The sequence below is a fragment of the Cyprinodon variegatus genome, unplaced genomic scaffold (assembly GCF_000732505.1).
Source record: "Cyprinodon variegatus isolate N-32 unplaced genomic scaffold, C_variegatus-1.0 Scaffold263, whole genome shotgun sequence".
Classification (NCBI taxonomy): Eukaryota; Metazoa; Chordata; class Actinopteri; order Cyprinodontiformes; family Cyprinodontidae; genus Cyprinodon; species Cyprinodon variegatus.
This window is the reverse complement of record NW_015150716.1, coordinates 378,446-393,304: the sequence shown is the minus strand read 5'-3', so window position 1 is coordinate 393,304 and position 14,859 is coordinate 378,446. Positions and strand designations below refer to the sequence as shown.

Here is a 14,859-nt window from a genome sequence, read left to right as displayed (position 1 = left end):
AGTACTCCAGAGTGTTGTTCAGCATGGGGGTGAGTAGAAAATGAAGGCTAATCATGTTTTGGCTGTACTATTCCTTTAACAATATATTCAAGCATATCTAATGTGTTTTCTAACAAAATCAAGACAAAATATACCTTAAAAAATTAAAATTCTAAATTATAAGCATTCTGATGAGCTGATTAGGGCTGATGTAACCAGAATTCTTACCAAGTCAATTATTCTTTTTTCTATAACACAATAATAGCCAATGTGATACATGGTGTTGGCAGCATCCTCCTGCGGGATTTCTTCAATAACCACTTAGTCAGAGTTGATAGGGAGGATGAGGGTAAAATATAAAGAAGTCTGCATTTCCTCTGAGAGTATAGCCAGAGCTACAGTTAAGGCTTATCCATGTGTAGGAAGGTGTTGAAAGTTTAACAGAGAATCTGTGACCTTGAAAACACTTCACAAATGATCTAATGTGACTGAGCATTTTCAGTCTAGGCAGAGAAGCCTTGTGAAAAAGTTGCTTTAAAGAGTACTGAAAGCATGATATTCTTCTGGAGTTTTAAACAAACATCTTCCTTCGACTTGCCACTATTTTAAATAAAACACCTATTTCAGCTAAATCCTATCCTACAGTTTGTTTTGCATCTGTTCTAGAAAGCAAAGTTTTCTCCATTTCTTTATCAGGTCTATCAGCAAACACTATTAGCTTTCGAGAGTGTATGCGATGGGTAATTAGGAGACATTGTATTATCCAGAGCTACAGTCTAAGAACACTTATCAAAGCGGGGCTCATTATTCCATATCAGATAATTGCACATCGATCATTTCTGGGGGAAATGATTTAGATGAGATGTAGCGCTTGTGATAAGGTCTGTTTGTTATACTGCGCCATTGAGCCCATGTTAAGGGCCCAGATTCAAATGTCTGTGATCTCCTAACGCACAGGCTGCGATAAGACTGTCAGCGGCGAACTGGTGATGACATTTGATAATGCCCTGACACTATCGCGTAGATGGATCTGATGGTTCCCTCACCAGAGGCCGTGTCTGCAGCTGCTGCTGCAGGGCCTTAATACACAAGGTTACCTGCCTCTGATCCACCGCACAGCAACAGAGATAAGTGACCTCGGTTATTATCGAAGAAAAAGACAAAAATTACTCTTTATCTGCAGTATCAAAGTGGATTTTTTGCATTTTAATGTAGAATTAATTAGTGAAAAGTGTAAAAGGTGTTTAATTTCACTGAGTAGACAGATGCTTCTGATTATTGAAACATGTTTTTTAAAAATGTATTTAATAGATTATTCTTTTTGAAGAGCCAGGTTACTACCAACAAAACCATAGGTATTACTGCTGTCCTAAAAGACAGAGTCCATCAGAGTCAATTAAAACCTCTATTTGCAAGGTAAGCCACAAAAAGGCCAATGCTAAAGGAGCAGCTGTTTGTAGAGTGCTGTATATAAGCACATTAATGGAAAGTTAAACAGAAGGAAAAACCGTTGTAAAAATGTTTCACAACCAACAGGACATGACTTAAATGAGGATTTCCTTCTGTTAAGCATGAAGGCAGCCAAACACTGGAAAAAATCTAAATCTAGATAAGTCATTTTTTCTTAGAACAAGTGCATTTGTTCTTGAATTGAGGAGGTAAAAGAAACATTTTGCCAATGGAACTAGATGATTTACATTTAAAATATGAAAACACAACATTGTCTTATTTCAAGTGCATATTATCTGATAATCTTATTTTAAGAGTAAAAATACTCATTCCATTGGCAGATGATTTCATTTACCTACTCAAATTAATAGTAAATACACTTAATTTAAGACATTTTTGCTCGTTTCTAGATTGTTTTTGCAGTGGCAACATTTCCAATCATTGTACAAAGTTACAGCTAAAACTGTAGGACAAAACCACAGGGTTTTAAAGTTCAGAGCTCACAATGTTTTTACTTACACTGTACGGCCCGATGCTCTGATGCAATCTACCTGCTAATACTGTACGTCTAAAAACCACTCGTCAATCTGGAAGAAGAACTCCCTTTTTTACACATGCATAGTGTGCAAGGTTCTGGTAAATTGGCCAGCTTCAACAGCAGGATTTGCTCACGAACATCCGACGAGGTCCGACGGAATTTCAAACATGTTTGATTTTCTCCCGACACTTAAGATTTGCGATCGGGAGGTGGTCGTGAGAGGCTAATCGCCCCTCGCTACCCCCTGTATACTACATGACGCAGGACCTACGATGAGGCTGGAACTCAACCCGATCCAACAAATTCTCTCATGACTGGAAAAGGGAAAAAATGCTCTATTTAAAATGCCCGCCTTTAGCCAAATCCTTGATGGAAACCTGGTTTGCTGTAGTGGAGGCCTTTAGGTCATCTGTATTATTGGGTGGGGGTGTCTCTTCTTCATAACCTGAACCCCGTAGGGAATCTATGGGGTTGCAATCTAGCCAGTTTTGTTTTAATTCAATAAACTTTATTATTCCAAGAGGGAAATACAATAAATTTGTCACTTATTATGATATTTGTCACAAAAATATGAAACATTTTCAGGATATTCAATGTTTTTAGATGTACTTTTTTAAGTAAATCGAAGATTTTTTTAATTGATTTTCTTTCTCTTTTTTCTTTAACCTTACCTTTATCGTCATGGCAACTATAGTTGTATACCGCCACTGGCGAATGAGTGATCAGGTTCTCGTCATGGTGCCACCCGACGGCCATTTTCCCCATGCCGTAGTAGGGTTCCTCTTTGAGATGGCTCATCTGTGCTGGGTCCATGTAGTTCAGTAGGGTGACGTTGAACTTGACTGGGCCGGTGCACGCCTGTGGGGAACTGGGCTGGGAGCAGCTCATTCCTTTGTCCTGAGTGTGATCATCTGACAAACTGTGCTTTAGTTGAGCCACAGTCTTCTCCTGGGCCTGTAGTCCAACAGGTTCAGTCTTTGTCCCGCTGAAGGCCTTGGTTGTCCAGCCGGTGCATTTTCCTTCACTGTGACCTGAAACTCCTGGAACACTAGCTTCACTGGGTTTGACTTGGGAGGACTCGCCCTCCTCAGGCTCCCAGCCCTCTTCTTTTTTTGACCCAGAGCCTCCTTCTTCACTGTGCTTAGACTCAATGTCCCACTCCTCGCTGTGTTTTGACTCGGTGTCCCCCTCCTCACTTTGTCTGGACTCTGAGTCCCCTCCTTCACTATTCTTGGAGTCTTCACTGTGTTTAGACTCTGTCTCACCCTCTTCCACTTGGTTTGTTTCTCCCTCCACCTTCATACATTGTGCTAGCCGGTCTCCCTCCTTTATTTGAGACACATCAGAACAAAGGAATGTATTTAGCTCCCACAATGCTTTGCAAGCGTCCCTCAAATCGGGATCACAACAGTTTTGCCTTTTGACCTCGGTGTCCTCACTGTGCCAAGGAATGGCAAAGAGCCGCGTGTCCAGATAGCGGTAGGTGTGGCCTGGCTCCCCGACCAGCGCTCGCGACACAGCGGTGAAAACATCACGATCGCGAATGCGAACCAGATCCTTCAGGAGGCAGCCTTTCCTTCTGAGGGTGAGCAGAGCTGCCTGAACCCGGCTGTGGAGCTCAGCAGGAAGTGAACATGATTTCCTCAAGGCTAAGCCAGAGTAACTGGAATCCCACTAAAAGAAGACAATATCTATTTGTGTTAATCAATAGGGTTTAAAGCATGATGGTGCCGTCAAAATAAGAGACCAACTCACCAGCTGCTGAAAACCTCGAGCAGACGGTCCCAGAAAGGGGATCTTCCGGCCTCCCAACTCCTGTTGTAGCCTACGCCTCTGTAAAAAACACAGATTATTTAAAGGAATGAAGATGTACCCTCCCCCCACCCCCACATGTTGTCTATCTGTTCACACCTTTATCTTTTGTCAAAGAATTTCTCAGAAGAGTAAAAATCACTTTAACACAGTGGTTCCAAAACTTTTCTTGTTGGGCCACCTTTAAATTTAAAAGAATGCTTTAGTGCCGTCCTCTAACCAATCTTTTCAACAGTTCAAGTCAACATAAGTAAAACATATTCCAACAAAATAAACTAAAATCCCCTTGAAATTACAAAAGTTATAGTTATTAATCAATAAAAAGAAATAACATAATAACATAATTCAAGATCTTCCAATTGAGGTTCATTTGAAATGATTTCCAAAGTTGGTCATTGATTCAGTTTATTTCTACAATGTCCTACACTTTGGGAATCACTGGTTTTATATAACTAAAGTGAAACTTAATGAAAAAAATATGTGAAAAAGATGGCATTTATTTGGCAAAAAGATGTAGTTATTTTACAACTACTGAGTTCCAACTGCATTTGCTTTGTCAGATGATACTAAGATTCAGCTTTTTCACAACAGAAAAAGTCCAAACTCCAATTGGGTCTCCTACAGAACAAAGGACAAATACTGAGAAATGCATAAAATGCCCAAAGTTAAGTATAGTGAAGGATTAGTAATATGAGCCTGACAAACTGGTAAGAGTGCATAACATGATAAACTACGAAGAGATGTGTTTTTTGGGGGTCTTTATGATTTTGTGACAAAATCAACCTTGTTCTATAGAAAACCTCCAAATCTAGTAGAACTTACGTCTCTGGGTGATAGATTGTAAAAACTAGAATGTACAAAAAACCCCACTAACAAACTAAACTATTCTACTGGCAAAACATTTTATGAAGTTCTAAAAAATATTCTACTTAATTATTTTTTTATTTTTGTTACTGAGAAAATTGTAATAGTCAGAGATGTTCTTACTGCGAGATAATGCTTATAAAAAAACATATTGTTTGGACGCATATCTCTAACAGTATGCCTAACTAAAGACGGTGCTTTCTTTGGCTGTATACACACACGCCCTACTGAGCAACTAAAATAAAACCCCAAACTGTTGGAGTAAAACATGTTCATGGGGCAACGTTTCATCAGACAACAACCGACACAAAATACTGCCGACTCAAGTCATAATTCTCTGCCTTGCTTCTTCTCTCACAGGAGGAGGATATGTGTGCACAGCAGCGCTGTATCTATGTTCATATGTAGACAATCATTCTCCACAGGTGCACACTCACACTCTGCATGGTGTTCCTGCAGCAGGGAGGTGAAATGTCACCGCCGCACCACTGACTTTTTACATCTTTAAAGATGAATGGCGTGCTCTTCAACGACCAAACATTTGTAACAGTTTAGGGGTGGGGGGGGAGCCATGTGTATATTTTAGTGACGTTAACAGCATGCGTCCAACATTTTGCCTTCCCTAATAATGCCAAAGACCTTATGTGGCACGCTGCAGGGAATATGGGAGACAGCTGCCAAAATATTTCTCCGACTTTTAAGAGTGAAATAAATGTCTTCCTGGTAAACGTTACAGTGCACTCATAAAAGGTTGTGTGTCCAGACTCATGGAAGGGAGGGATCTGAACCAGGGCAAGTGGGGAAGGGTTGAGGGTCAAAGACAGACGGGGGGCAAAAAATGAAAAGACGGCGATAACGGAGGCCAAAGCATCTGGTTCAAGGCGGTTTGACGAAATTACCTTCAGGGTTGAATTTTCACCTGAGGCTAAGCAACACAATACTTGTTGGAAGTTTTCTTAAAGGATGCATGAGAGCGTACAGGCCTTCCAACTTATTCTGGAACAAACAAAAACAGACCTGGAGACGGTTGGAGACTAAAAAAAATAAAAAATAACAACATGCACTATTCATGACCGGGCTGCATTCAAAGGTTTTTTGGAAGAAATTGACAACCTGACATGCATTCATTGGAGTCAAAGTCTAACCCATGACAGAAGCTGATGATATCAAGGCGAGACTCTGCTCTAACCGTGTGTGTGTGTTTGTATTTGCAGCCATGTTTGGTCAAACCCATATTTTTCCATTCACATACTTTTAAATGCATTTATAAGAAATAGACTTCAAGTTTTATTTTGTGGAGAAAAAAAAGAGGCTCCTGCAGACACACACACACACATTTATGAGTTCTCTGAATAATGCACTGCTAGGTTGTGAGCATGATGCCTCAGCCTGAAACGCACACAACCAAAGCTGTCACAAACATGTCAAATACATCGGCCTACTGCGAAATTCCACCGAAAAAAGCCAAAGACAGGAAGTTACCGGAGCCCTTTGAGGCAGATGGACTCTCACAGCATTAGAGAGCTGCTGTGTCTGTCTTCCTGTCTACATGTCTGGTACTGATTCTTAAAAGAAAAAAAAAAGGAAGCCACAGGGTGTAAAAAAAAAAGGTCTTCGCTTCAACTCGGACCCAAGAAACAAGATTACCAATTTCTATAATACTGTAACGCGGGTGCTTCATGGGAGCAGTGCAAACCGCCTGTGCTATGTGATATATCTGATGCTTTTTTCTTTTTAATCTCTCCCTTCCTTGATGGGATTATTCCCTCAGCCGGACTGTTTATCACAGAAAAACATATTAGGTAGAATAGAACTCAATTGGTTTGCTTTGATCTTGGCCTATAAAAGATATCAGACTGTGTACCGTATATTTAATAATTTCATTTATTTCACATCTGTGACACTCCGGTGGACACTTTCTTCAAAGGGATCCTCACAAAGTAGATTAATGTCCGGCGCTTAGCATCAATAGCTCAAAATAGCCAGATAACTCCACAGCTGCAGGGATAAAAACACCTTCAGTCTGACTTTTGTCTGCCTGAGTGGAGCCACTGGAAAAAGAAGAACTCTGTTTGGTACAAACACTGACAGGGGACACCCAATTCCTAGTGGACTTAAGATTTGGATAAGGCAACACGAAGTGAGGGTGAATCAATTTCATGTCACCTTTTTGTCTTAATAAGCATAAAAAAATACCTTTCTGAGGTATTTTCAACAAACACCTTAATAGATACAGTTGGCCGCTGGTATAAACAATTAAATAATCGTCTCTGCTAAGAGGACAAAGTAGTTTCTGGACTCCAATCACTACTTTTTAGCCATAATAAACTTCACTGTTGTAAAAAAATCAAATACATTAACTTTACAGCAGAAAATCTAAAACCTCTACATCCGTTTTCATGTATTACTCCACTGTGAATTATTTGCGCCTGGTAAGGTTTGCCGATGTTTTTTCTCAGTTATGAATTTGTTTTCTTTCTTAGTTACTTTCTCTTCCCTCTTGATGGGAAAGAGTATGGATGCTCCTTCATTTCAACAGCAGGTAGAACAATCTATGCTCGTCTTTGCTTACTGCTCCACAACCGACGACACGTCTTAACAAACACAGAACATGCCCAAGGCTCAGAAGTTTGTCCTCTTTTAGCTACTGTATTCGAAGACAACATGGCGTCCTCTATTGGGCGAACCGCCTATGTGTTTCTAAACAATTTACTCTAAGCTATGGGACCAAATTAATCTTTAAGTGGATTGGTATTAGTGTTTGGCAGAATATGTAGATTTTTATAAAAGCATTACTTAATTTTACACTGCAAAAAAGTAAAGTTTTCTTATAATTAGTGTTTTTTTGTTATTTTCTTTTAACTGAGGAGGAAAGTGAGACACTTTGCCAATGGAACAGGACAATTTACATTTAAAATAAGAAAAAACAATTACATTGTCTTATTCCAAGTGCATAGCACCTAATTATTGTATTTTAAGAGGAAAACTACTCATTCCATTGGTGAAATGTCTATTTATTTACCTACTTAAATTAAGGGTAAATACGTTTATTTTAAGAAATTATTATTATTAGTTGTTTTCCAGTGTAGCTTATAGAAAACAAATTAGTTACAAACTTTCCCTTTATATAAGGGGGGTTAAACGGCAGTCAACATTTGAGGGTTGGGAAGTAAATAGAAATATTTTTGTGTGTCACTGGAAGTTTTATCACTAACCCATGCAGATTTTCTGAGTATTATTATTGGTGAGACCCAAATTCCTAAATGTTGACACTCTGACCTCCAACCAAAAGAGGGCAGCACCCTGACCATAGCACATGCTTTAAAACAGAAACCTTTGATCCTAAACAAGTGTCCCACAGTACGTCAATGTGCAATGTAGCACTACCTTTTAAACAGCAAGGTACTATGTGTTGGACACCGTTTTCTGCAATGATCCCTCGGTGCGAAAGTGATGGCGAATCATAAAGTTTGACAAGTTGGCTGTAAAATGTTCTATTCAAAACGACAGGCTGCCTGTGAGAATCAAAGCAGCTTCCGTCTTGGTCCATTTGGCAACAGATTGAAGAATGTAGGATCTTCATGTGAAGCAACAGAGCGCACACAAGATAAGGGTGTGTCCGTTCCGTAGGATTCTTTGCGTTTGTATGAGTAAAAGACACAATAAAAAGGCTTGTATTGAACTTTAAGATAACAAAAAACTAGAGAACATGTACAAAAAAAATAAATAAGAAAGCAGCTGGATCAAATTCTCTTTATGGAAGTCACTTCTTTTTCCACATTGGGTTCTTTTAACACAAAAGCCCAAATGTAGTTTAAAGAGTTATGAAATATCCAGAATTCATTTTGACATGGAAGGAAAACAAAGCATTTTTTATTATTATTAATTTCTGTAAAATGCCTTTTTTTCTACTGTTTTTGATGCATGTGGTGTCATCATGTGTTGGTTTCATAACCAGGAAGAGGGAAGAAGTCAGGTTGGGAATATGGAGGGAGGCTGAAATGAATAAAATCGTTGGCAGGTCTGTAAATGAAATGTCTATAGAGAATTTCCATCCAATCTGACATAGAATAAGTTGAAAAAATATGAAGGAATGTCAAACTGGATGCAGAAATGTGGTACGGACACAATGTAAGAGATTTATAGCTTTAACTGCAGCTGCGATATATTAAGTATTTTTCTCAACAACAAAAAAAAATCAACTTGAAAACATTGTTGAATGACAAAATAAGAAAAAAAGATGAAGAGGTTGGAAAACTTGGAGAAACATCTCAAATTTCCTAAAAGGATTTATTTAATGAGTGCCTTCAAAGAAAAACAACATTCAGGTCTAACAGCGTAAAGATGGGGACCCAGTGTGTCGGCCAACAGGGCAGACTGGTAAATGGATAACTGGACTGAGTGGGAGCTGACCTCACAGTGGGGGCTTTGGTAATGTGTAACCCCCTTTGGCTTTATACTTTTGTCCAGAAGCAGAAAGTGAATATGAATTGGGACTGTGACAGCCAAAGGTCAGCTGACAGAATGTTGGCGGAAATGTCTTTAAAAAAAATTTGTTTTCAGCCACTTTGTGTTAAAATGTAAATGACGTGGGAACGTGTTTTGTTTCGCAAAGCATTTACAGATTCTATTCAGTGTGTAGACCTTGTTTACATCCGGAGGGAATGTTTTATGCAAAGGACTTTATTCAAACTTGCAAAAATAAAATATTGGATGTTATGCACAGCTTATCCTTTAACTTCTCTCAGAAACACGGTCGATATTATACAAAGGAATAACAAATCATTGACTTTTTTCTATCTGATCAGCAACAACAAGAGAAAAAGATAAATATCCAGTGAAATGGGTCTGCCATTAAGCACTGCATACTTTTTCAAATGAGACAGCATTCTGTGTATATTGACAGACGTGTTCAGCATGTGTTTAGAGTTGGAGGGGGGGGTCGTCCAGGTGGGCTGAGTGATGACAAATGGCAGACAGGCGGGCTCCAGTCTGCTAATTGTTGTTAGAGGCTGAAGTCTGCGTCGTTGATTTCACCTCGCGACAGGGAGGCGGGAGACGGGATCATTAATATTAGACCACTTCCATCCATCTACCGGAACAAGAGGCCAGTCGTTTAAAAAGATGACGCTGGGCAGACCTTTCACGCCCTGTTTATAACACTGATCTGAACACATTACCAGAGTGGTGGGGGGGCCACTGCCGGCCATTAATTAGATGTGCACATTTGCCCACACAATGTGACCTAACTTCACATCCGTCTATCAGTCACACATGCAGGGTAGCGTACATTACCACACACAGGAACAGAAAGAGCGTGAGGGTCATACATCATACAGGTAGGGGGATTTCTGTTGAAACACCTGCAAAAACCCCATTAAAACTAGAAAGGTATAAACAACAAGATGAGATATGATGCAAACCAACTGGGTTTGATGTAAAAACAACAATTCCCTTAGCTTGAGTTATTATTACAATAGTTGAAATCTAAGAAAAAAGCCTAAATATTTATTAACTTGCCAAACAAAGCAGCTGATTTGTGTAAGTAAAATTTTATTTTGCGATTTAATGTATTTTCAGAGGTAAGGTAAGGGAGATTAAAGTACATTTCCATGTTTGTTGTCCTAAACGTATTAAGATTTTTTGTACTAAAGTCTTATAACAAATATATGTTACTATTTAAACTGCAAAAAATTAAGTATTTAAATTTGATTTGAGATTATTTACGGCTATCTGCCAAAAGATTAAGTAGTTTCATTGTAAAATATGATGATTTGAAATGCACTTGAAATAAGATAATGAAGATATTTTTTTATTATTTTAAATGTAAATTACCTTATTTTATTGGCAAATTGTCTCTTACCCAATAAAATCAAAAATAAGTACACATATTTAAACATTTCTGTTTTCTGCAGTGTACCTAAAATGAAATTAGTTGAACATCATTTCTAAGGTTATTTGTAATGTTAGAATTCCCTTTTAAAAGTATAGCAGACAAGACAACACCTGTTTATGCCGAGCATTTAATAATCTTAGTTAAAAACGCTTTATTGTTTTTTTGCCTCGTCTACTTATTGATAGCCAAAGAAGGTTTTGTGAGAGAGAAAGACAATAGGCTTCGGGCTTCTTCTGTTTTTTTGGTCTTTCTGCTCTCGATGCACCTGCCAGACTCCCAGAAAGGCCCAGGTTACAGGATCAATCACTCAAAAGTATTTACAAATGCACAAAGCCAGACTCAGACAGGTTGGCACATGGCGATTCGCTTTAAGTGCTTTTCAATGTGTCTGCAGTGTCAACATCTATTTCACACTTATCTACACCTCAAAGGAGGGGAAAAGATGCGTCTTTGACCTTTAGCAAGTGTCAAATCTGGAGAGAAGAAAAGAGGGAAAGGAAAGGGGTTTAAGAGATCTGCTGATGCACACCATACCTAACCTTTTTTCTTTTTTAATAATCCAGGAGAGAAGGAGTCAGTATGTTCTCTATCAGAAACAGACGTGCTGCCTTAAAGCATTTCAAAGGGAAAAAGCTGCTCTACATCTAAAGAGTTCCTGTGAACAATAAAACAATCCTTATCGTTTCTACCTGACGCACCTTCTTTAAGGGGCTTTTTTCATTTTCCAGCCGTCCCAGGATCCAAACCAGTAGCCAGTAAAGATACAAAAAAGTGACAGACGCCTTTGGCCAGGACTGCTGATACCCATTTTGCCCTAATTGTTAGTTTGCGGCCAGGCCGTAATGTTTCCATTAAGATTATGTCGATCGAGAAAAGCTTTTTAGTTTTCACCTTCAAATTACAACTTGCTTGAGGTCAGCTTTTTTCCCCCAGGAAAGGCCCGTTTTAATGCAGATCCAGTCTTTTGATATTCAGGCTGGGTCCAGTTGAGTCTGAGAGAGGACTGAGAGGATGGAGGGAGGAAGGAGAGATGAAGAGACTTTGATTGAAAGACTGTGATTAGCAGTTTTCAGCGGAGCACCGGGGGCCACTGAGTTGTTCTAACAGGGTTGTCGCGTCTCGAGGTACAGTCAAGGAGAAGTCAGTGCTTTAGAGAACTCCCCTGATTTCTCCATTTCCACCTCCCTCCCCCTCCTTCACTTTCGCCATCCAGCCACACTTTCCTTTCCTCTGCAAAAAAAATCAATATGGCTGTGCAAAGTGCAGCCTGGCCCATAGGGAGAGGGAGCTAACAGTAGGGGCTGGATGCTGGGCTTACAATAAGGACAAGAGGCGTCCTCGAAGCCTGTCCCACAGGCAGTGTCAAGGACGGACCAGAGGTCCAGAGGACCAAGGCCACCAGACTTCCCATACCCTCTCTATCTTGCCTACTTTTAAACTCAGCGTTTCTGTTACCTCGGCCATGGCTCAGCGAGGCAGAAAGGATCAATAGCCAGGTAGAGCGTTTAAAATCCCCAGCTCAAGAGGCTGGTGCTTCGCTCCTCGAAGCCCATTGGGCCAGGACATGGTGTGCAGCAGGCAGACATGGTCATTGTAAGGTTTGTGATTTGTGACAGTAAACAATTCAATAGCACTTAGCAATACACAGTGTCTGCGGGGCGTAAGGCCAGTCTCTTCACACTCACTGCCATTGTCTCAACATGTCACAGATCAGTGGGATTCAGGCAGGTCAAGGAGCTATGCAGGCCAAAACATCTCGCTACCGTATTTCACCAAGACAGCTCTGAGGGAGAAACTACAGCTACACGCCACCAGCAACAGAACCGAAACATCTTAAAACATCCTAAACAGCAGTGCGTCTCATTTCCATACAGTAGGCTCAACGACGACAAAGCTTGAACATGATTTGGATGAAGTGCACAAGGAGGATTTTAGTCCTACGGCGCGTCTCCTTCAATGAGTGACTGATCAGAGCGAAAGTGGCTTGTGTCGCTAATCCGGTACCACTGTTAGACGGTGCAAAGACCCGGCTCTGCGTACAGCGACACGGGCTGATCAAACCCGTCGCCTGACAAGCAACCACTTCGAATGATGGTGATTTCCCAGCTCTGTGTCCTTCTGACTCTGTATTAGATCGGCTTCTGACATATTTCATCTGGGATAAAAAAAATAAATAAAAAAAAGCCAACCAAAATGGTATGGAGTTGAGGGTAAAAGTGTGGTGAATGTGCCTTATTGGTTTATTATCACCCTATGCCGAAAAATAAGATTTGATACAATGTATCATTTGACAAAACAATTTAAGGATATAGTAAATTTAAGAAGGAAAATATGTCACACGACCACATTACACCAAAGAAAGCCACAAATCTATTTGAGTATTCCAGGAACAGGCTTTGAACCCTGACGACCACGCCTTTAAAACCAGCCATGTTGGATTTTCTGCTAAAATGAGCACAATCATCTTTAGAATATACATCTTGCCATATCTATTGTACCACATCTTTTTGCAAAGGGTCTTCTTAATGAGCAGGAGCAATGGTCTAAGTATTAATCCTAAGCCACTAGAAAAGCATATGGTCCAAAACAGATGTGGACTGCACATCTAGGACAGGTCTAATCCCATCTCATGTAGTCTTTGACCCAGATAAACCGGCATTATAATGCAACCTAAGATTAATATTAAATTAAGGGCTGAATATCATGTATGTCTGTTTATGCAATGCCCAGACCACCCTCCTGGAATCCAGAAGCAGATAAGTTTGCTGTAATGGTATTAGTAAAATCAGAGGAGCAGCAGATGGTACTTGTCTTGCTTGAAGAGTTCACATTTTGGCATATTTATTTTTCTCTCACTCATTCTGGACAAAGGCAAATATTTAACAGGAACTAAAAAAAAAAAAATTAATCCTTTTCACACTTCACAGTAGCCATAACAGTGACAGATTAACATCGAGGAGTTCTGGAAACCAGTCATTTGAAAATGTAATTGCAGGTGTCACACTGAAAGCATGCATTTTGTCGGAGAGTTAATATTAAAGCTCAAAAACCTTAAAGGAGGTGGTGTGGGCAAGCTGGGCCAGTGCCAGGTCACTAAAGCTCTTGTTTGCACTAGTGTGATAAAGTTGCAAGCTACTGCTACTGCTTGCTGGGAGCCAAAGTTACTGTTTACTTCTGCTAATTATTGCAGCCAATCTGAAGGGTTAACGGGGCGGAGCCAGGCCAGAGGATGTTACGCTGCATTTAACAGCTGGCTGGAATGGAGGTGAAGGCATTACACGCTGGCCCTCATCTAATAAAAATAAAACATCCTGACATCTAAGGTGTACTTAGCATTAAGAAGAGGGAGGATGTGAAGATTGCAACAAAGAGGGAGAAAAGAGGAGAGAAAAGTGAAGTGAAATGGGACACCTGATAACGTGATGTCCAAGTGCCACCTAGTGACAGCTCTTCAGCTTTTCTAGTATTAGTACTATAAATTTCACCCAATAAAAATGCCTCCAGCACCGAAATGTCATGACCATGTGATCCTATATATTGTTAAAAGAGTGGTCTGACAATACATATCAAGAGAAAAGTTGAGTGGAAGGAAAAACTGCAGCAGAAAAGCTGTACGAGCAACCACAGAAATTTAGAAATTTTGCAGCAAAGCCAATTTAAATGTTTAAAGGGGATTACTAAAACATTTACTGCACTGGGAAGCCTGATTCAAGAGCCTCCACAGACATTTACAATACTTCAACTCAGACAACAGCATAAGAAAACGCATATGGCTACTGCTCCTAAATTTTGCATCCTGTTTGGATAGCAAGGTGAAAAACCCCCAATATATTTAAGGTTAAGGTTTGCAGAGCAACGATCAACCTTTAAATGTTACGGCACTTTATGCTTCCTTCTGTTGACATGCTTTGCAGATACTCTGATTTTTTTTTTGTCGCTTTCCAATCACTGACCAAAGTATTACAAGCTAGTTTTACGACCATGTTATTACTATGTTTGTTGAGCAAAGAAACTTCAATAATGATACACCAGGATAAATAATGCAAGAAAACCAAAAAGCTGTTGTTAAGGCAAAAAGGGTTCCCCTAAACCCCAGAAGAGACTCGTTGCCTCCATGCGATGCCACTTTTATGTAGTAATCCACACATAAAGAAGCCCTGACTGAATGTTTAATGCTTTTACAGTAAACTGCTCAACATTTCAAGAGGTTGAAGGGTTTCAAAATCTCTTTTTAACATGTGTTATGCAATATTCTAGTTTAAAAAACTGAATATGAGATTTTCATTAGATATATTCCATCGTGACCAAAAATCTAAAAAAA

The 14,859-nt window shown here is 39.7% G+C and overlaps 1 protein-coding gene across 1 annotated transcript in view; it reads right to left on the bottom strand.

Annotated features, from left to right (window-relative positions):
- Positions 1-14,859, bottom strand: part of fto (fat mass and obesity associated) — a 173,152-nt gene that overhangs the window by 138,391 nt on the left and 19,902 nt on the right. Inside the window, exons 2-3 of the mRNA XM_015382694.1 lie at positions 3,722-3,799; positions 2,638-3,640 (exon numbers count right to left, since the gene is read on the bottom strand). Of these exons, the coding sequence (XP_015238180.1) occupies positions 2,638-3,640; positions 3,722-3,799 (1,081 nt within the window). The remainder of the gene's footprint in view (positions 1-2,637; positions 3,641-3,721; positions 3,800-14,859) is intronic.